At 42.4% G+C, this 23,681-nt stretch overlaps 1 protein-coding gene across 1 annotated transcript in view; it reads right to left on the bottom strand.

Annotated features, from left to right (window-relative positions):
• Positions 1-17,052: 17,052 nt before the first annotated feature.
• The window catches only part of si:ch211-176g6.2 (ras-associating and dilute domain-containing protein), a 39,581-nt gene continuing 32,952 nt past the window's right edge, over positions 17,053-23,681 (bottom strand). Inside the window, exons 13-18 of the mRNA XM_034227545.1 lie at positions 22,721-22,865; positions 22,442-22,626; positions 18,106-18,490; positions 17,828-18,024; positions 17,605-17,744; positions 17,053-17,509 (exon numbers count right to left, since the gene is read on the bottom strand). Of these exons, the coding sequence (XP_034083436.1) occupies positions 17,416-17,509; positions 17,605-17,744; positions 17,828-18,024; positions 18,106-18,490; positions 22,442-22,626; positions 22,721-22,865 (1,146 nt within the window). The 3' untranslated portion in view covers positions 17,053-17,415. The remainder of the gene's footprint in view (positions 17,510-17,604; positions 17,745-17,827; positions 18,025-18,105; positions 18,491-22,441; positions 22,627-22,720; positions 22,866-23,681) is intronic.

Here is a 23,681-nt window from a genome sequence, read left to right as displayed (position 1 = left end):
TCCACACACACCCCCGCCTCTGTTAGTACACATTTACTGACACAAACATTTGTATCATCTGTTGTAGACCCAAATAAATAAAATTAAATAATAACTCATTCTCAAAAAAGATAAACGCCATTCTTAAAATGTATAAACGAACAATAGTTTGATTAATATTGATTAGAGTGCACAAAATAAATAAAATAATTGAGAGAAGAAAAAGAGATATGTTATCTATCAAAACCCAGTTAGATTAACATTCATTGGATTGCACACTTTGTTTGTTTGTTTGGATATGTAGCAAATTAACATTTTAAATAGCACTTAATGACTGACTGAATGGAAATGACAATAAATGAAAATGTAAAACGAAAAAAGCGATCATGAAAATGTTTCCAAAAAATGAATTAAATGATTTTTGACCACTTTGTTGTTCAGATATATCACATATTTGTAACTAAATGATACATTAATTGAAACAAAACACGATATAAACTGAGTGACTCCCGTGAGGTTCATGTATTTTCTTCACTCCGCTGGGAAACTGCTCTCATGTCAAGAAGCATCAGATCAGTGCATGCATTGCCTCGTCCAATCAGTGAGCGATACACAGTAAGGGGGCGGGGCGAGTGTCTGGGGATTTCATCGAAGGATGGTCTGGTGGTTCCTCGGTTATAGTTCCTCCATTATTGTTCCTTGCTCCTCCGGCAAAAATAAGGCCATTGGGACGCTACTCAAGATGGCGCAGACAAATCAACTTCCGGTGAGACCGAGGAGCGAGGAAATGAAAAATAAGAGAGGTGAGAAGGGCCCTTGCTCATTGGCGCGTGATGATAAAATGGCCCAACTTTTGAGAGAGCAGCCCATTCCCAAACCATTCTACACCCTACCCCTCCGTTTGCGCGTTCACGCGGAGGGTCCGCCATATTGAGGGCTGTTCCAAAGCAACGAGTGTGGAGTGGGCTATCAAGCCCTCAAACAGCGAGTCTGCAGCGGTGCTGACTTTAGACCGATCTCTACCTGACCGGAGTCACGCTGTGTGTGTCCGTCAGGAAACACGCTGTTTACAAGTAGTTCCAGCAAACATCCACTGATAAACTGCGATGTTAACAACCTCATATGTTTTTAACTTAGGATCATACCTGTGTTTAGTCTAGAAAAAGGTAAATGTGTGCATTTTATTATAAAGTTGTGTATATACAGACCGTTGCAAAAACTAAGAAGCTTATAAACATCAGGTTTAAAACTAAAAGATCTTTGAAACACAATGAAAGATGTTTGGAGTTTTATTTGAGTTATTCATTTAAACTTTTTGTCTAAGAGATGCTGATTTGAAACCGTTGTTACATACAGTTACGGCATTTCCTGTTTCTGCCGGAGAGAGGGGAGGCCGTCCCAAAGCTTGCTGCTGTATTTACTCCCTCCATCTGACAGGAGGGAGCCTCGTTGAGCTGCGAGTGTGGCTACAGACGGGGGGGTAGGGTCGAGGGAATGGTTTGGGATTGGGCCAGCGAAAAGTCACAGATTACCCGGCATGCCTGAGAAGTACCCGTATGTGCGCTCATAGCGCATGCGCAACTTTAACCAAAATGCTCGACAGGGGAGGCTCCAATGTAACGGAAAAACAACTAAAGAAAAACGAAATAGTAATAATAATAAAATGTCTCCACTGATCTGTGTTGTAAGTGTGATTTATGTATGATTCCAATCGCTTTTTATAGTCAAAATCAGCAAATTGGCCGAGCTCCGCTACAACTACATGGGAGTGAGGCAGGGACGAGCTCTGCCTCACGTAAACCCAGAGTAACTGGCTGGAGTGTATGGCGTTATATTTGTGCCTCTATTCTGAGCGCGCACTTGAAAAATGTTGAGCATAGAGAAATATATTTTCTCTCGTAAAACTCCTGGTCCGTGCGCAAGCAGACCGCTGCACGCGCTCTCTCTCCCCCGCTCGCTCGACCTCTCCAGCCTGCGCGCGCTCAGCTTTGCCTGCGCGCGATCAGCTTTGCCTGCGCTCGCTCAAGTTGTCACAGCGTTACAAATGTGCCACAAAACCAACCAATTGGAGAACTCGAGAACGTCAATTCTGATTGGCTGGTCGTCTCCAATCATATCTTCTATCTGAGATGAGAGAGGGATTTTCGGTTGCCATCAAGCGGCAAACTGTGGGGTAGAGCCGGGAAGCCAATACGGAAGTGCCACACACTGCAGTTCATATATTGGCCGATAGGCGATGGCTGCAGAAAGGAGCAATTTCCATAGACCCCCATGTTAAAATGCCCAACTTTACAGCAGAAAAAAACATGTTTCTACCCCTGGCTCCATACATTTTATTATCGATATAGTTAGATTCCACCTTCATGATTATGGATCTGTGAGTGAATTGTTTTCTAACGCGACCCTTTTATTTACATTAGGTCTTAAAGTTTGTGCATAAATTAGGGCGTGGTCACATTGAGTGACGGCTCTGTCAAGTGCCTGTGTCAGTACCATGGATGTATATAAGAACTGGATACAGCGTCGGAGGCGGGGCCTCATTCATTCCTATGAGAGCTCCTCATTAGCGCATGATGATAAAATGGCCCAACTTTCGAGAGAGTGAAACGTCACAGATTACCCAGCATGCCTGAAAAGTACCCGTATGTGCACTCATAGAGCATGTGCAACTTTAACCAAAATGCTCGTTCACATCAAGCACGTCAATTTGCGTACACGTAACAGCACCGTGCGTTCATGACAGCATGGTAATGGTTTGTTGTTATCATGGATTTGATATGAACGAGGCGGCAGTTAGCAGCTAGCGGCTAGCTAGTAATGATGCTAATGTACACATCAATCGTTATGTACTTATATTACGCTGTAACAGGATCTAGTGATATCCAACAGAGCTTCATTTAGCATGAAATAATTATTGCACTGTATATATATATATTTATATACAGTGCAATAAGCTTCTTAGTGCAATACGAAGCTACAGGGACGTTAATAATGTCGGTAATATTAACTTTATTTAATACAACATTTACGGTACAAGATTTAATCATACAGCCCATGTAGTATGATAATGAATTACAGCAAACATGTGCAATATATCCATTATTACAGCTCCGTGGGATGGCAGTAAGACGATATGGATCCGTTCTTATTGTGCATCCATGGGTAAAGATAAACGCAACTCACATTGGTTTCTCATACAGCATCTCTGTAAACTACGTGTATTCACTGAATTTCACTCTCTGTATGGAAGCAAACAAGAGACAGAAGTATTTGAATTTTATTAGACACCGAATTTATAGCATTGAAAATAATTACTTTGAAAATCATGAATCTGAATTTTTTTTGCTCCGAATTTATCTATGTGAAATAAAAATGTAAAAATTCAAGTTAAAAAAATTCGAATGTTCAAATTCAGATCCCAAAAATTAAAGTGAAAAAAATTCGACGTCAAATATTTCGGTGTTTAAAATTCGATGTAAAAAAATTCGGTGTGTAAAATTCGACGTCAAAAATTGCGATGCAGCCTCATCCGGGCTACTCAGACAGGATAAGCAATCGAGCCCTAATGCAATCAAACCGACTTCTGGCCTATCAGAGCCAAGCGGCAAACCCCGGGACAGTGCGGTGAAGCCCAATGCTGCAAACTGTAGGCGATGGATGCAGATGGGAGCAATTCCCGTAGACCCTTTGTTAAAATGTCCAACTTAACATCAGAAAATGAACATGTTTCTAGCCTGGATCTACAAAAACATATTCTGTATATAGTTAGATTCCCCCTTCATGACAACGGGGCTGCTGCTCCTAGCTCCTCTCTGCTAGCTCCGTTAGCTCCGTGATGCTACAGCGGCTCATCGCATGAGGAGAACACTACTTGAACTCGGCCGTGTTTGTTGTGTTGGCTCCTGGTGGACTATTCGTCCTGCAAATATAGGATTTATCTGCCGTTGAAACAGACCGTCCATGAATGCAGTTTCTTCGGTAAGTCAACCCTGCGTACTTTATGTTATGTTACTGGTGTTTTTATTAAGCTAACGTTAATGAATGTTTAGAGTTGGGGTAGCATTTGAGCAATCGTAGCTCCATCTGTGCTAACGATGCTATGCGTAGCATCCAAGAGTGTAAAACATTAAGTGGGATGCTACTGTATACCAAAAGGCTTCTGTGCGAGGTTGCTAAAATAAGGTCATCTTTGTACGTTAGATAGTTAGTTTGCTATTTAGGTTACTGTATGCATTGTTAAGGTTCATTTAAATTCGCTATGCTCTACTATAGCATAAATAGACTAGCTAACGTCAATGTATTGTTGAAGAGAGGCTTAGTGTATATTAAATCAACCTCACAATGAAATATGTGTATCTTTAAAATATGAACGTCACATTTCAAGATAATAACGCTCCCTTAGATATTGTAATATGGTTTGTTGAACTGGAGTTATTTATTGCAGCTAACCGCCTATCCGACGAACGACCCAAACATTGTTGTTTTTAATATTATTACCAATGCCTCTTTTAATTGTATTATCATCACACTTGAGAAACAGCCTTATCGTGGCTGTAGAACGGAACATGTAACTTAATTCCTGCATTTAAGGACGATGAATAGCGTAGTCAATGCTTTAGTGACAAGGAAATGATTTGTTTAAATATGATATATGACGTTATCTGTGACTTCAGTGGAAATTAAGCTTATCCATTGCATTGCATTTGTTCAATAGGTTTGTGTCTTACCCTTACGTGTGTGATACATATGAATATGGCATTTGAAAACAAATTAATTTGACTGACTCATGAAAACCTCATCCAAAGTAATAGTAAAATAAAAAGGACCTACACAATAATACTCAATCAAACTGATACAGTATAAGGACTGTGATATCCAGCCATTTCTTAAGTATAACAATAAGATTATGACCTGTTTTTAAAAGAAGATAAAAAGTAGTTTGCATGGAAAGAAGTCTGTAACCCACGCATGTAACTTTACATCTGTTTGTTCAAAGTGTCCTTAAGGTGATCCAGACAGGCTGGACCAGAGGAGGAGAGACAGACCTGGACCAGAGGAGGAGAGACAGACCTGGACCAGAGGAGGAGAGACAGACCTGGACCAGAGGAGGAGAGACAGATCTGGACCAGAGGAGGAGAGACAGACCTGGACCAGAGGAGGAGAGACAGACCTGGACCAGAGGAGGAGAGACAGACCTGGACCAGAGGAGGAGAGACAGACCTGGACCAGAGGAGGAGAGACAGATCTGGACCAGAGGAGGAGAGACAGACCTGGACCAGAGGAGGAGAGACAGATCTGGACCAGAGGAGGAGAGACAGACCTGGACCAGAGGAGGAGAGACAGACCTGGACCAGAGGAGGAGAGACAGATCTGGACTCCTAACAGCAGAGAACTTCAGCACGGATTCCAAGGTACACCTTTTTCATGCTTTACAAAGAATGCATAAAGTAATGACTCCAATACACTGATATACATGCCATTAAACATGACTGAATACTAGATCACCTACACATCAGTGATGTTGAGTGGACTTTCTTAGCAAAAGGTTACATTTACATTTTACCAAGCAACATCACATAGTGAGAGCTGCGACCCTTTGTCTTTCAGTGAGACAACAGAGCAAGCTTCCACAGTTGCACTAAGTTTTGATAACAGTTAAATATTATTTTAATAATACATTTATTTCAATGTTGATGAATTTAGAACGGTTTATTCATAATCTGATTATCTTTGTAGTACACTGTTGGATTTAAAAAACACATTCAAATAAAAAATCATTATATTTATGAACAAACAAACACACCTCTTTCTTAAATAACACACTTGCTCAGCAATAATATGTTTTTTGATATTTCTGTTAGGAAAGGACACGCCTGAGAGACAGGACTGCTTCACCATGTTCTCTTTCTCTGAGGGTCCAGAAGAACATCCAAGAGGGAAAGGAAAAGCTGATGTGATGAGATTTAAGAGCAGTACAGGACATTCACTAAGAGACACTTGTATTGTAACACAAAGACCTGCACACTGACTAGTTTTGTAGTCTAACAGGAACTTCATTTGTGTTGTTTTGTGTTTTACGTTGCACAGAGACAGTGTGATTGTCAGGCCTATAAAGTTTGGCAAAAAAAAAGTCAGCTGATCAAATGCATTTGCACTTTGAGCTTCACATCACTTGTGCCTTGTGCCGCCGAGTTTGGAACGTCATAAATAAATGGTACCAATCTTCAGTCAGATGTGAATGTGTAATTTAACATTTTCAGTAAGGATAACGGACAAAAGGAGTGCAAATACAATTTATTGAAATGTGAACTAAAAGTTATCAAGCATGAACCATCACCATTTAAAAAATAAATAAAAACGAAATAATATACATAAGTTACACTAAATGTTAATCTGTTAATTGACAGGCTAGGCCTGTGCAGGTGGTAACAGCTATGCCCAGCATGGGCTAAGTTCTGTAGGTGGTGCAGGTCCTCCTCCATCAGGTCTGGTCCTCCTCCCTCAGGTCTGCAGGGTCTTTCCCTGCGAGGAGGGAAAGACCCTCAGCCCTCTCCGGCCAAAGCAACAGACAGGACGTTCATAAAGCTGAGGTCTCCCCCAAAGTCTCTAATCATCCATCCTGTGAATATGAGAGGGGAACAAATAGTGTAATAGATGCTTTGGACAATAAGAAATATAAAGTTAACTGTTGAGTTGCTCAGTTTTTTAGATTGACAGGGTTTAATAACACAAACAAAAGGAGAGAAATAAAGATTGGTCTTTCAATACATTGTGTTGATTTTGTCTTTTGAATTGTTTGTCTGAAGTCAAGTAGCTAGAACTGTTACTTATAGTTTGAATGATACAGTCTGGTTATAATGTGTGGAGGAGGCATCACAGGTTCAAGAGCACCATGTGTTGTGTTACATCCACAACACATTGATGTGTGTGTATTTATTTATCTACTATTTCTTGAATCATTGCTGTCAGTCCAAAACAAGAGATTTTGTTTTGGTAACATTTAAAAAAAACAAACATTATCTCTTTTCCACTACACTATCTTGAATACTTTAGTTTTTACGTCACTACATTTATCTAACAGCTTTAACATTGTAAAGGTGTCACTTCGGACTCTGGGTAATTATGACAGCATGTCCTACTCAGCCCTAGAGTCTCTAGGGCTCTGGTCCTACTAGTTTGAGACTTTGAACAAACCAGACCTTCATCTATTAATGTAGAAAATAGTCGGCACATTACACCATTATGAAAGTAATCATTAGTTAGCTCATTGTTCAAAATGAGCTCCAACTACAACAGTTAAGTCAACTCGTGCATCGGTAATAACAATAAATCAAATGATATAATATAATATAATAACTTGTGTCTACTTTAAATACTCTAACAACACTTGTTGCTAATTATACTAGCATACTTTTACTAAAGTAACATTAACATGTTTAAATGCAGGGCTTTTGTAAGAGAGTATTTCGTATAGTGTAGCATGGTCTACTTGACTTATGTAACCGAAGTGATCGTTACGTTACTTTGCAAACCGTCCCCCCCCCCCCCCCCCCCCCCCCCCCCCCCCCCCCACACACAAAAGGACACGGTAACGTTGTGATTCACTTCAATTAATGATAACTACGGAGCTTGCTAACAGCAAGGCACAAGGCTACTTCACTCATTTAGCTAATGTAAGATACAAATGCTGTCGAGCCCTCACTGCTTGTAAGATAAAGAGCACAAACTGACTACTTACCCGAGCGGCGAGCCCCGCTGTTCTCCGTCATTTTTCTCCCGGGTTGTTGTGATCACATGACTGACAAAGCCGTGCTCTGATAGGCCAAGTCAGTTTGATTGCATTAGGGCTCGATTGCTTATCCTGTCTGAGTAGCCCGGATGATGCTGCAACGCAATTTTTGACATCGAATTTTATACACCGAATTTTTTGACATCGAATTTTTTGACGTCGAATTTTTGGGATCTGAATTTGAACATTCGAATTTTTTTCACTTGAATTTTTACATTTTTATTTCACATAGGTAAATTCGGAGCAAAAACATTCAGATACATGATTTTCAAAGTAATTATTTTCAATGCTATAAATTCGGTGTCTAATACAATTCGAATACTTCTGTCTCTTGTTTGCTTCCATATCTCTGCCTTTAACGGCTCGTTGTAGCTCCAATAGCTCCAGCCCCACCCTCCCTGGGAGCACAGTGTGCTCTGATTGGTCGGGACACGTAACATGAACGTGCCGGGCGGCGCGGTCCCGTGGGTTAGATGCGCGTTCATAATGCAGAGGGAAATAACTCTCAGAATAACGTTATTAGCAAATTGTTACAACTTGAGGAACAAATGTTTTTAATAAGGGCTATACAAGTGTTCATACTGGGTAGTTTATTTAGTTTTAAAAAAATTATCCAATGAGTTACAGACCACTCTTTCCCCATGTAAGTCAATGGGAAAAAGTGTTTCCGGGCCTGGCAACCAAACGGAAGTGTAGTACCGCCGTTTGGCCAGCACGAATATTTTCATCTGAGTCCGGCGCACTTCCTGGGGGCTTGGTCAGTGTCACTACCCGATCTGCAGCTCTGCCCGATCTGCTGTGCGCATGTGCGAGATGGTCCGCCATATTGGACAACGCCGGACGGCAACCCAAGTAGGACCAAATTGACATCTAGACCGTCTGAACCATTCGCAAGTTTTTACATGTGACAAAATATGCATTGCGCATTCGCGAGTTTTTACATGTGACAAACGGTGATTTTCATTGCATCTGACAGAATTAAGACTTTTGCATCTGACAGAATGAAGACTTTAGTGTTTTATTATTTGGGGTTAAGACAGAGCCTATCATACTGAATACATATTAGAGCAAATCTTTGTTATCAGTCCTTTTCTTCAGACTATTATTGCTAAATTTGAAAGAGTCCTTACCAGCTTTGGAATTGTGTGTATATATATATATACACACACATATATATATATATATACATATATATATATAACGGCTATATATATATATATATACATATATATATATATATATATATATATATATATATATATATACACAATTCCATATATATATAGCACCTTCTGCCATATCGTCACCCTTTGCAGTGATTGACTTGAACACTGAGAATGTTTTTATGAACTTCAGACATTTTCATATACAAATGTGATCATACACCAACACACATTTTAGAGATATACATTTTTCACACACAACCATTTACTAAATTAAACCATATCCCATCATAATACGAGCAAATAAGAAGGCACAGCAATAAATATATTGTGTGTGTGGGTGGGGGGGGGGGGGGTGTTAAGATCCAGGTCCAATGGGGGCAGAGGGGAGAGGTGGGAGAGAGTTCAGCATCCTACAGGAAATGTCATTTGCATGTAATATTATTTATTCATATGGAATTATATAACTGGAGTTTGTTATCCTTTAATTTTGCTTGATTAATTACTTTCATTGTGTAGAAATTGTGGACATTTACCATCAGCATGAGGACATCCAGTAGTTTGTTGTGGGAAGCCCTGAAAAACACAAAACTGATTGTCATATGTTGTATCAGTGTGTTAGGTCTATAAATGTGACAGACAGAGTGATCATTATGAAAACTGCAAGCATGATCAGTTAGTCACAACCAGTGCTTGAATTGGAATGAAAAAGGTGCCAGTACTCTAAAATCAGCAACTTTTTCAAGTCAATTTTATATATACAGCCCACAAACAAGAATTTGGCTACTATAATGCTGGTGGGTTTGTCTCTTTACTACTGTATATTTTAGAAAGGTTCACTGTACTTAACATTTTTTATGATAGGCAGCGGATATGGCTAAAGCTCAGTAAGGTCAATATTAACTGAAAATATAGCAATCAAAATCTAGATCTTCTGCTGAAGACACATGAAGCAGAGACCTTTCAGGTGAGAGCCCCTCTGGTGGTGTTCAACATTAATGACAAGGAAACAAAGCTCTGGTCAGAAGCATTTTTTATAAAAAGCTTTAACAAAATTAAGTATTTCTGTACATTTTGAATGCAATCTAACTTTCCAACTCAGAAAACGAAAAACGAAAAAGTGCCAAAAGTCTTCTCACATGGCTGAGCTGCTTTGCAATATACTTCACCACTGAAGAATACAAATATGTATAAAGTAAACTATGATGCAATCTAACTTTCCAACTCAGAAAAATGATAAAGAGCATGAACAAAGAACATGTAAAAACAAATGCAAAATTTGCACAATCTAAAATGAGAAACTGTAACTGCAAGTAACAAAGTCTGAGCCATGGTAAAGAGTTACATTGAACACCAAGCTGATCAGATAACTCCCTGGTTGGTCTGAAGTCCTTCTATCTCCAGGATCTGTACAAATAAGGCACATTATGCCAAAAGTCTTCTCACTGGGTGAGCTGCTTTGCAATATACTTCACATTGTTAGAAAAGGCTCCAGAAGGCCTTGGGGACATCAGTATCAGGGGCTGGAGCTGGACAGGCTCTTTCATCAGCACTTCTCCTTCCCTTTGCCAGCCAGGACCTCACATACTGTTCCGGATTGAACTGTCCTAGTGATGGTCCATTACATTTAATGAAAACCAGGCTGGACAGTCGGCTGACAGAGAGAGCATTCCTTTTTGCAGTAAGGATATCGTTCATGCAGCTGAATGCCCGCTCACACTCACTAGTGGAGACAGCGATGGTTCGGACTGCTTTCAGTAGAGGCTCCATGGCAGCAGGTGTACGGGATGCCCTGGTTTCCTTGTATTCGCGAAAGCCCTGAACAGTCTCTCTTCTGTCCACTTTCAGCACTTCGCACAAACGTAGCACCTCTACATCCCCATACTGTACGTCTAACTCCTCTTCAGGCCAACTTCCTGGATGGATAACTTTCATGTCCTGGATTAGCTGATTGTCCCGGGCCTCCCGGCCATGTAATGGGATTTCTCTTGTGCTGACATGAGAGGAGGTTGTGGAAGTCATTCTGTGTCTCAGATTCTCTACCATACTGCGGAAAAACTGACCTGCATGAATCTGTACAAGCCTGCCATTCTCACGCAGGGCAACACCCTTGAAGGACTTCTCAGCTAGAGCTGTATGAACTGTAGTCACGTGTGGGCCAGGCATGGTGACCATGAATTCAAAAACTCGTATTTCTCGAGTTAAGAGCCTATCTGCTGTAGGCAGTGTCATCTCTCTTTTTTGGAGTTGCCGAGAGAGGTCGCTGAGCTCTGTGAGCGCATCGTACATCAGTCCCAGATTGCTGACAAACGTTGCAGATGTGAGCACATCATCCAGGCCCTTGTACTTTGCTCTGTCTCTGGAATCCCTGCTCGTGTCGTTTGCAGCATTTGTGAAGTGATCATGAAGCACTCGGTAGTTTTCCCAGACTGCTCTGACGCTCCTTTCACTTGAAGCCACCCAGCGGATGGACAAAACACGCCCTATCACCAGGAGACGCTGTCCGACTGCTTGCGCACACTGCGCTAACTGCCTCTGATTTTTGGGGGAGGCATGGAACAAGGAATAGAGTTTGTCAAAAAAGATCTGGAAATGATTGAGCCCTGAGACCTCCTTGACCACATCCCCAACTGCCAGCTCTAGACGATGATTGGAGCAGTGCCACACAAACAGGCTTGGGAATTTACTACACAACTGGGTAGCAACGCCTGTTCTCTTCCCTAGCATGACTGAAGCCCCATCACATGCAAAAGAAACGAAACACTGACCTAAAAAGTCCTCGTTAAAATCTCTTCCATTAACGCCTTTGTGATGTCATCAGCCGTTGTTCCATCCAACTCGATCAGCTCCCAAAAAAACGTTTCGGGCTCAGCATCAGCTAATGCTGAGCGTAGACACACAACAAGCACCGTTTTACCACTAATAGTGGTAGATTCATCGACCAAAACACAGAGTTTTCTTTGGTTTTCTGTAATGTCTTTTGCCATTTTTTTCTTCAGCTCATGAGCTATGTGGTCGATGATTTCGCCACAGGTTTTATTGGAGTGCAAAACCCTGCCCACGTTCAGCCCATTCAGTTTCTGTACATTCAAATCAATTGGCATGTCTGTGAATGGCCGGCTATGTTTGCCAATTTTATATGCCGTTCGAAAAACTCTGATAGTGGTGTCTAATTCAGATTTATGCATAGACTGCACTTGATGTTGAATAGTTTCACGTGAAGCAGATGTAAGGATGTCAGCAGCTTTTACATGGGCTTGTGATTCTTTATGTTCTTTGATTTTTTTTCTCAGGCTAGCTTGTTGTTTGCCCTTGTCAACACCGAAATGAGACACTGCACACTCACCCCATTCAGTTGACAGTTTCAGTCCTTGTCCAGTGTGTATTCCCAAAGATTTGACATCTCTGCATATCCGACATCCTAGCTTCTTATCTTTAAGAAGGAGCCATGCATTGGTCTTGCAAAAATATTGCACCTGGTCCGTTGTCCAGCAGTCAGGTGCATCGCTTTGCCCGGTGTTGGTGGTGGCAGTTGCGCCAGCAGCAGCTAACGTTAGAGGCTCTGGAGGAGGCGGCGGGGCTAGTGCTAATGCTAATGCACTAGAACTTGGAGCAGGAGGATCAACCAAAGAAAGCTCCCCATCAGACACAATTTCCAACACAGGCACAGCATTCTCTGTATTTGAAGTTTCTTCCGGCGACAACCGCTGTCTTTTTGCACTTTTATTAATCCACGCTAACATTTTAGAAATGCTAATTTGTGACGTGACTTGCTTTCCTTCTCTCGGGGGCGTGCCTGCTCTGTTCTATCACTCTACATAGCCACCCACTGGGTGGGAGTTGCACTGCATAAACACAACACACGTGCATAGGTATGTCAATTGTAAAGCATTAAAACATGGTTTTACTAACAGTTTTCAGTATGTTGTTACTTCGGCATTATTATTATTATTATTATTATTATTATTATTTTGAAACGTGTATTACTATTAAATCACGGTCAAATAGGTTAATTTTGACATAGTCGTTTCCACCACAGTATTTACATGGAGAAGATAAGCCCCGCCCCCTCTCCAGCACGTTCTGTTTGAATGACAGGAGTAAACAGCTGACAGCCGCTGTGAAACTCCAGCGGTTAGAGCGATGAGAATGTCCGTTCGGCACCTCATGACGCATCTACTGAGTACCGGGCGGCTGTATATATATATATATGGATGTATAATAAGAACGGCGGGAGAGTGTTGAGTACTGGCACGGTGCATGAGTACCGGAGTACCGCCAGCATGCCGGTACTGAGCAAGAAGTGCCGGTACTCCATGGGTCAGAACCAGAAGTGCCGGTACTGCGTACCGGTGAGTACCGGCCCAATTCCAGCACTGATTCCAACCAAGAAATTCACTCAGCATTCAAAGAAATTCACTCAGCATTTCAACCAAATTCACTCAGCATTTCAACCAACAAATTCAGGAGATATTTACCAAGTTTGAGAGAACCTTACCGAGAGCTATTAACCCAGCTCTGAAGGACAAAGCCTACCGGGAGAGAGTCTACCAGGGGAATCCCCCCTCTGTCTCGCGCTATCTCAAAAAAACAGTCTCTTTATGCTCAAAAAACCGGATCGAAAACCCAAAAAACAAACACCTCCTCTATTCCCAACCAACATCTTCTATTGGCTATGGCCTAAGACACACCTTCCCATGTTTGTGTAGAAAACAGGACATGAACAGACATATTCTATGGCTATCATAACCAACTTTTTGACGCCTCAATGTTTTTCTCCTTCAGTAAGGAGCCCCCCTCCCTGTGAACTGCTGTCAGAGGAGAGGGAAAAAACGGCCTACTCTCTTATCAGAGACACCCATAACTCTTATAGGCCTTACACTCAACTTAACAAACCACTTGGTTTTATTTATACTGTAACTATAGAAAAACCTAAAATATGAAGTATTTTCATTGTGGGTTATACAAGAATATAATTGATTATATTTGATTATAACTAACTTTCGTTTTTAAGTATTAAACATAGGCTACTATGAAAACTCTCAACAGCATGCATCCCCTGGATATTATTTTATTAACTGCTCTCATCGCAACGCGATGTTTACTGAGAGAATAGCTGTGAGGTCCGTGCAGAAAGCAGAGCAGTGTGTATAATATATATCACTCGGTACCTACTCTCTTTATTTGCTTTAGTTATAGATATCTACAAACAACGGATGTAGCCTGATTATGCTTTAGGAGTGGTGCGTGTGGTACAGTGGGTGTGTTTGCGGTACAGTGTGTAGGTGTGTGTTGTACAGTGTGTAGGTGTGTGTGTTGTACAGTGCGTAGATGCAGCGGACAGACAGGTCTCAGTTGGTTTGGTGTCCTCTGCTTACTTTTAATACTTGTAAATAAAACTTTTGGCCCGTCATTTATTTCCCTCATTGTAGCGACCAGAGAGGGGGGGGGGATATATCCAGTCTCTGATAGTGTTACGTTATTATGAGAGTGCTCTGTTTGATTCTGAATTATATTTATATAAATATATACATGTGTGTGTGTGTGTGTGTGTGTGTGTGTGTGTGTGTGTGTGTGTGTGTGTGTGTGTGTGTGTGTGTGTGTGTGTGTGTGTGTGTGTGTATGTGTCCCCGCATCTGTAGCCTGTTATCGTCTCATTATACCGCACTGTGAATGAGTCAAAGTAAATATAAGTCGTCATGAACACATCTGTCCATCAGACAGAGGGCTGCTGTGCCTCCTGTCATCATTAATGGACGTCTCTTTAAAATGACCGCTCAGAGGAGAGGAGTTCTCATTTCTCTAACCGCCTGCTGCTTCCCCTCCTCTATCCTCGACTCCTCCGTTCGCATCTCCTGTGGGCGGGACTAAGTCTCGAGGATAGGAGTCGAGGAGGGGAGTTAGAGAAATGAGAAAGGGCCCTGCGGTCAGAAGAACAGCTGTGCGGCGTCATCACAAACGGACGTCGCTTCACGTGACGCTTCGGAGGAAAGGACGTCCCATTGCTCTTAAAACTCATTTCCCTGCTTCTCGTGGTTTCCTTGTGTCCCTCCATGCTTCCCTGGTGGGAGGGACTAGTCACAGGGAAACGACGCAAGTGAGGGACGCAAATAATCCATTTAACCGAAGTGAGAAGGGCCCTCTAACCGCCTGCTGCTTCCCCTCCTCTCTCCTCGGTTCCCCTCCTCGGCTCGCATCTCCTGTGGGCGGGACTAAGTCTAGAGGATAGGAGTCGAGGAGGGGAGTTAGAGAAATTAGAAAGGGCCCTGCTGTCAGACGAACAGCTGTGCGGCGTCATCACAAACGGACGTCGCTTCATGTGACGCTTCGGAGGAAAGGACGTCCCATTGCTCTTAAAACTCATTTCCCTGCTTCTCGTGGTTTCCTTGCGTCCCTCCATGCTTCTCTGGTGGGAGAGACGCAGGGAAACGACGCAAGTGAGGGAAGCAAGGATTTCATTTAACCGACCTGAGACGGGGCCAGGGAAATTAGTTTTAAGAGCAATGGGACGTCCTTTCCGTCACGTGAAGCGACGTCCGTTTGTGATGGCGCTGCACAGCTGATCGTCTGACAGCAGCCAGCTCTGTCCCCGTTATTTCCACACACACACCCGCCTCTGTTAGTACACATTTACTGACACAAACATTTGTATCATCTGTTGTAGACCCAAATAAATAAAAATAAAATAAGAACTAATTCTCAAAAAAGATAAACGCAATTCTTAACATGTATAGCCTATACGAACAATAGTTTGATTAATATTGATTAGTGCACAAAATAAATAAAAATAATTGAGAGAAGAAAAAGAGATATGTTATCTATCAAAACTCAGATTAATATTCATTGGACTGCACACTTTGTTTGTTTGTGTGGATATGTAGCACATTAACATTTAATAGCACTTAACGACTGACTGAATGGAAATGACAATAAATGAAAGTGTAAAACGAAAAAAGCGATCATGAAAATGTTTCCAAAAAATGAATTAAATGATTTTTGACCACTTTGTTGTTCAGATATATCACATATTTGTAACTAAATGATACATTAATTGAAACAAAACACGGTATAAACTGAGGAGTGACTCCCGTGAGGTTCATGTATTTTCTTCACTCCGCTGGGAAACTGCTCTCATGTCAAGCATCAGATCAGTGCATGCACTGCCTCGTCCCATCAGTGAGCGATAAACAGTAAGGGGGCGGGGCGAGTATCTGAGGATTTCATCGGAGGATGGTCTGGTGGTTCCTCGGTTATCGCTCCTCCAATCTCGCTCCTCGATCCTCGGTCCTCCGGCAGAAATAAGAGCCATGGGATGGTACTCAAGATGGCGCAGACAAATCAACTTCCGGTGAGACCGAGGAGCGAGGAAATTAAAATAGTCGACCTGAGACGGGGCCCATCCTTCGATGAAAGATAACTTTAACCAAGATAACTTCATTTGAAAAAGTGACAACATTTGGGGGTAGGGGCATTGATAAGTGCTGAGTCATCTATGGCTCTTTCGGGAGATGGTAACAGGAAGTGAGTCGTAATGTAGAAACTGACATACTGTATTTCTAAATAGTAAGAACATTACTCAATTCAAAAAAGATGAAATAATGTTCTTCAACTAAATTGGCAGAAGCAGAGTACTTTGTCGCTATTTACAAAGACTAAATGAAAGATTTCCATTACAAATTTGATACTTAAACAATGCCTTTTCCAGCAATCAAGAATGCAAAGAAACCTATAAGTTAAATTAAACTAATTAAAATGTACATTTGGTTATTGAGGTTTGTGGCAGCAGAAGTGCAGAAAGACACACTTTCATTAAACTTCTCTAATTAGATTTGATTGTCTCGTAGATGATTGGTGTCATTGGTATTATGCCAGAGCAACTTTCTCACTTCTTTATTTGTCAATTCAGTGTGTATTTTTACATTCAAGCTAACAGCATTACCAGACTTAGATATTAGACTCTAGATATTTGATGTAGAAAACTTCGGATCAACTTTGACTTGGCATTATAAAAGAATAAACTTGATGAGCCTCAGGTCTCCTTACTTGTATATATGTACGTTCATAACAACACAAATTAGATATCAGACCTGGTCATACCAATAATTGAAAGTGACAATGAAATGACTTTGCCTTATAGAGAATTTATGAAGATGACTATGACTAATAAAACATTTCAAGTTAAGGTAAGCAGTCTGAAATCAATATTCTGAATTCACTTGAGCACAAACTCAAATATAGACATCAATATATCATGTTACAATGTAAAAGAAAACGCTTCAAGACTACATTAAGCAAATACAAACTAGTACTAAATACAAGGACAGGACATGACTAATTTTATAGTGCATTTTTATCTTTACATCACCCATACAGTAAACTTATATTACGGCACATGTCCTGAGCTTCAATGTTGAGCAAGATCTTATAGTTATCTTCAAGTGCGCTGATGGAGTCTTGGTTAAAAGAAACAATAAAAAAAGGCCGTCAGCATTCAGTCTGTACAGCCTTAGTCATCCAGTCAGATCTGGCCAGCAGTAACCTCAGTCTGTCCCCTGATGACTGGATCAGATCCTTGCCACTGAAAGAGATAAAACAGAGACACAGAGGTGTAGAAGACAACAACCTGTATTTGATATTTAAATATGAGTTTGCTCAGATTTGAATATTTCTTACCTGTGGTAGTCCAGTCCAAGCAGACTGACTCCATTAACAGCCAGGATCCTGTCTCCTGGCAGCAGCTTCTGACAGCGTGCTGCAGGAGAGTCTGGCACTACAGCACGGATAAAGATCCCTTTCACCTTCAAGGGCGTGTCCTGGAAAGAAAATTCAAAGTGTCATAAAAAAGCAGGAAAATGGGCTACTGTTTTGTATGTTGGTCTACATCTCTTTCAGTCACCCTTGTGTCAACCAGAGCAAGACCGAGTCCTCTTTCCCCTCGCTCCAGCTCCAAGCTAAAAACCTCATCATTATTGTCGTCATAATGGTCATCCTCCTCCATTTCCTCTTTCAGTTCAACACATCTCTCCATCCTGGGGCAATCTGAATTAAAACGGTCTACTTTAAGAGCAGACAGACATTCAAACACCAATCCACCTAAGGAGAAAATAAAGCATGTTTAGTTTTTTGTTACTGCTGACAAACAGGAGACAATCATGAACGATGATGTAGCTGTACCTTCATCATGTGCATCTACATCCGAGGTGAGAAGTTTCTCACTTTCCCCATTCATCCATCTTTCTTGGTCTGGCCTCACCAAATGAACACGATCTACGATGTGGGGGGTGTTGGGCGGGGTGAGGAGACAGGAGGTTTCCAGAGCTGACCTCGTCTCACTGCTTCCACCAGTCTGCAGCTCCAGATTTCTGAGCTTCTGGGACAAAAGGATGGCACCTGAGGAGATTAACTCATCCAGGTATTGCGTGGATGACGGTGAGGGAGGGGATGGGGGTGATGGAGGTAAGGCACCAAAGGTGGTAGAAGGGGACTGGTGGTCAAAGACAATAGCCTCAACTGAAGATGTATCCAAGGTTTCCAGACTGGCTTTTGGAAGGATATCCATCTGAATGACAAATACAACAATCTTACTAGGGTCAAAGTAGTCTCTGTCTGTCTTTTGAGTATCTTGACAACCATTTCAGGACTTCAAACTTGGCGGATGTATTTTTGCGAACCTACTGACGGGTGGTGTTGAGTGGGGAGTTGTTCAAGTTAGCAGTTCTTGAAAAAGTACCCAACACTAAACACTGGTTTAGATAAATTAGAAAACCAATTTGTAGAATTGGCCAACTTAAAGGGGAATGCAACCAATTGTATGCATACAATTGTGCTTGCAGGTCTGGGCAGTACTAATGCATGTGAAGTTGTAATGAACCTTTTTTGTCACCAGAAGGAGCTGTTTAACCCTCCTATTGCCTTCGTTCCCCCCCCCCTTACTTTGGTGTTCGGTCAAATTTGACCGGTCCTGTTTTAACTGCTATTACATTAACACAAAAACCATTAATCATCACCAAATTTCATTTAACACCCTTTCAAACTGTACATCTTGTTCAGACTTCTGGTATACATGAAAAACTGCAGTAAATATACAAAGAATAGACACTGAACATGTACTGCGTGTGCCAGGTGTGATCCATGTGGGGGGATGGGCACAGAAGAGCGGGAAATGTGTCAAATTGTTCTGTGTGTGTGCGTGTGTTTTATCTGATCCGGATGGTTACTAGTGATGGGAATTCCGATTCCCTTCGGGGACACGAATGTTTTGATTCAGTTCACTTGAAAGATTCAGTTCACTTGAAAGATTCGTTCACTGATTCGTTCACCGGTTCGCGAACGACTTCTGGTGATTTGCACGTTCGCGAACGATTCGTCTTTGTACTTAATTCGTTCAGTGAGTCTTCACTACTGCCGAAGTCCGTACAAGAAGTTTGCTGGCGTAACATTTATGATATTAAAACACATGTTACACCTCACCTTGTTGCCCCATGAATTATGCTCTGGGAATAGGCTGCATATTATTTAAGAAATATAATTGGCCATTGTTAAATTTCTCATAAATGTGTGCCTGACTATACGATGTATTACAGCAGGCTAGCACGTTATACTTTCAAACCGATGCACGTACTATGTGGCCTAACTTAAATCCCAAAGCATTAAACTCCATTTGGCCGAGTTCAAAGTGAATAAAAAATATATCCTCTACATCGGTGACGATTTATTCATATTCTATAGTATGTAGTCTATGTACCCATCTATGTTTACCTTTAGCTAGTGGGACGCACGCTACGGAGCCCAGCTATCCGCCCTCTGAAGCTTTTAGGGCCGACAGGGAGAGGAGAATGTCCCGCTAACGCTGTGTGTGTGTTTCACATTAGCGGGACGCTATGGAGCTCAGGTATCGGCCATCTGAAGCTTTTAGGGCCGACAGGGGGAGGAGTATACAACGCTGTGTGTATTTATCGCTAAGCTAACTGGACGCTACGGAGCCCAGCTATCCGCCCTCTGAAGCTTTTAGGGCAGACAGGGAGAGGAGAATGTCCCGCTAACGCTGTGTGTATGTATTTCACATTAGCGGGACGCTTTGGAGCACAGGTATCCACCATCTGAAGCTTTTAGGGCCGACAGGGGGAGGAGAATACAACGCTGTGTGTATTTATCGCTAAGCTAGCGGCTAAGCTAGCTGGACGCTACGGAGCCCAGCTATCCGCCCTCTGAAGCTTTTAGTGCCGACAGGGGGAGGAGAATGTCCCGCTAACGCTGTGTGTGTGTTTCACATTAGCGGGACGCTATGGAGCTCAGGTATCGGCCATCTGAAGCTTTTAGGGCCGACAGGGGGAGGAGTATACAACGCTGTGTGTATTTATCGCTAAGCTAACTGGACGCTACGGAGCCCAGCTATCCGCCCTCTGAAGCTTTTAGGGCAGACAGGGAGAGGAGAATGTCCCGCTAACGCTGTGTGTATGTATTTCACATTAGCGGGACGCTTTGGAGCTCAGGTATCCACCATCTGAAGCTTTTAGGGCCGACAGGGGGAGGAGAATACAACGCTGTGTGTATTTATCGCTAAGCTAGCGGCTAAGCTAGCTGGACGCTACGGAGCCCAGCTATCCGCCCTCTGAAGCTTTTAGTGCCGACAGGGGGAGGAGAATGTCCCGCTAACGCTGTGTGTGTGTTTCACATTAGCGGGACGCTATGGAGCTCAGGTATCGGCCATCTGAAGCTTTTAGGGCCGACAGGGGGAGGAGTATACAACGCTGTGTGTATTTATCGCTAAGCTAACCGGACGCTACGGAGCCCAGCTATCCGCCCTCTGAAGCTTTTAGGGCAGACAGGGAGAGGAGAATGTCCCGCTAACGCTGTGTGTATGTATTTCACATTAGCGGGACGCTTTGGAGCTCAGGTATCCACCATCTGAAGCTTTTAGGGCCGACAGGGGGAGGAGAATACAACGCTGTGTGTATTTATCGCTAAGCTAGCGGCTAAGCTAGCTGGACGCTACGGAGCCCAGCTATCCGCCCTCTGAAGCTTTTAGTGCCGACAGGGGGAGGAGAATGTCCCGCTAACGCTGTGTGTGTGTTTCACATTAGCGGGACGCTATGGAGCTCAGGTATCGGCCATCTGAAGCTTTTAGGGCCGACAGGGGGAGGAGTATACAACGCTGTGTGTATTTATCGCTAAGCTAACTGGACGCTACGGAGCCCAGCTATCCGCCCTCTGAAGCTTTTAGGGCAGACAGGGAGAGGAGAATGTCCTGCTAACGCTGTGTGTATGTATTTCACATTAGCGGGACGCTTTGGAGCTCAGGTATCCACCATCTGAAGCTTTTAGGGCCGACAGGGGGAGGAGAATACAACGCTGTGTGTATTTATCGCTAAGCTAGCGGCTAAGCTAGCTGGACGCTACGGAGCCCAGCTATCCGCCCTCTGAAGCTTTTAGTGCCGACAGGGGGAGGAGAATGTCCCGCTAACGCTGTGTGTGTGTGTGTTTCACATTAGCGGGACGCTATGGAGCTCAGGTATCCACCATCTGAAGCTTTTAGGGCCGACAGGGGGAGGAGAATACAACGATGTGTGTATTTATCGCTAAACTAGCTGGACGCTACGGTTCAGGTATCCGTCCTCTTTATTGCGGACAGGTTGAGGAGGATGTCCCGCTCGTGTGTGTGTGTGTGTGTGTGTGTGTGTGTGTGTGTGTGTGTGTGTGTGTGTGTGTGTGTGTGTGTGTGTGTGTGTGTGTGTGAGAGAGAGCTCAGGTGAGAGGGCTCTGATTACAGTACACTGTAGGTAACAGTTCTGAACTGTTTCCGCCAGTTCTTTAAGTTCGTCGTTCGCGAACAGCTTCTCTTTAGCTTTTGGCGGAAGGCGGCGACTCAAACAAACGAATCGTTTTGTGGGAGGAATCAGTTCATCTCGTTCACTTCAAAGATTCGTTCAAAAAGAACGAATCGTTCGCGCACGACCCATCACTAATGGTTACTAATTCCTTTTCTTTATGACCGGGAACACCATGGGTGTTGCAAAGTTGACTAAATCATCCAAAATGCAATGGAAGTGGTGATCAGCAATTGTATATGTTCTAATGTCTACTGTGAAGGATATCATAAAGCCTTAATGCAATTGAATGTAAAACAAAAAAGTTATGATTGATGAAACTAGCAAATCGGTCAGATTTGACCCGAAGACAACAGGAGGGTTAAAGTCTAATACATTTGTGATGTCATGAGTTTTGTTCAAAGTACAGCCTTTATGTCAATCTTACATTAATCATATTACCAATTTTTCCTGAGAAAAATAGACTCCATTTGTATAAAACATTTTTACAGTATTACGAACAGTCTCAAGGCGCACAATCCCACACCGTTGGCAGTGCTATTGGGAGCAATATAGTGTTGGGTGCCCAATAATACTTTGAAAGTCGGTCCCCCCGAATGGCTGACAATCGCTCTACCTCGCTATTAGTATTATTTATATTCTTCAGTATAGTTATTACAAATCCAACAATATGAATGTGTTACCTCTTGTTCCTTGGTAGCTGGGGCCTGATTGGACTTTGAGTTAGAAAGGCTAGACATGAACTCTTTGAGCTTGTCCAGCTGTTCCCTCACAGCTGAATCTGTTACCTGTCCGCCCATCTCAAACTGGTAACCCCCATCAGGCAGCACCAGAGGGTGGTGGGTGTCAAAACTCTCCAGTATATCAGCTGAGGAAAACATGACATTAAATTAACAAAAAATTAGGGGAAAAACTCATGTGATCTTGTGGATTATCATATTGTCATGTTTTTGACCTGTTACCAGTTTGGTGTGCTGCAGCCTGGTCCTGAACAGAGGGAGTCCAACTGTGTCTGCAGGGAGACGCCGGGCCATAGAGACTCAGGAGGTGGTGCAGTTGGGCCGGACTCAGGGCGGGGTATTCAGAGCGCAAAGACACCCAAGATGTCTACACACACAAATACAACATCACTTAAGGGGAATTAACATCTAACCCTAAACCTAACCCTTACAAACCATAACCACTAGATACCGAAACCTAAACCTATCCATAAACCAAGTATCCAACCTAGAATGTAATGATTCATTTTAATTTTCCCAAAAGGAAGGCGAGTCCCCACAATGTGACAGTGTTAACATATGTATGTCCCCACACCACGGGCTATACAAGCACACCCACACACACGTTGTAGCTATATTGTCATAGGGACATCTTCAGACTTTGCTGCCATGACTGTCCCAACGGATAACCCTGATTATTTATTTCATAATGGAATCTGATCATTCAAGTGTAAGCTAGTACATTTTTACTGATAAGTATAATACATATTTAACAAAATATTCCATTCTTAGAGAATTGTTCTGTGTTCTCTCTCTCTCCCTGTTCTCCTTCACACAGACATAAGGTGTCTCTGACAAGGACCATTCTGAATAAACTTTGAGCTCCTGGATCAATGCCTGCATGCTTTCATGAAATGTATTCTAAAATACCACAGCCCTGTTTCAACTGAGGAGGGTGGGAATTGCGCACGCCGACCTCAGACATGAGATTGTTATGGTTGTGGACTACCCACAGAATATTACCACATGGTACATAGCAGTAAAAAACCTTGCTGTACATTCCGTTAAAAAATATATATTATTAAATGAATCATGTACATTGTTTTTTTTTTTAAAAGAATAACAAGATTATTAACATAATTTCTTAGGGTTTATTTATAAGAAGTGCTGGGTTGTTACCAAACACTGTATACACATATAATAG

The sequence above is a fragment of the Gymnodraco acuticeps genome, unplaced genomic scaffold, assembly GCF_902827175.1.
Source record: "Gymnodraco acuticeps unplaced genomic scaffold, fGymAcu1.1, whole genome shotgun sequence".
NCBI lineage: Eukaryota > Metazoa > Chordata > Actinopteri > Perciformes > Bathydraconidae > Gymnodraco > Gymnodraco acuticeps.
This window is presented reverse-complemented; position numbering and strand designations above follow the sequence as displayed.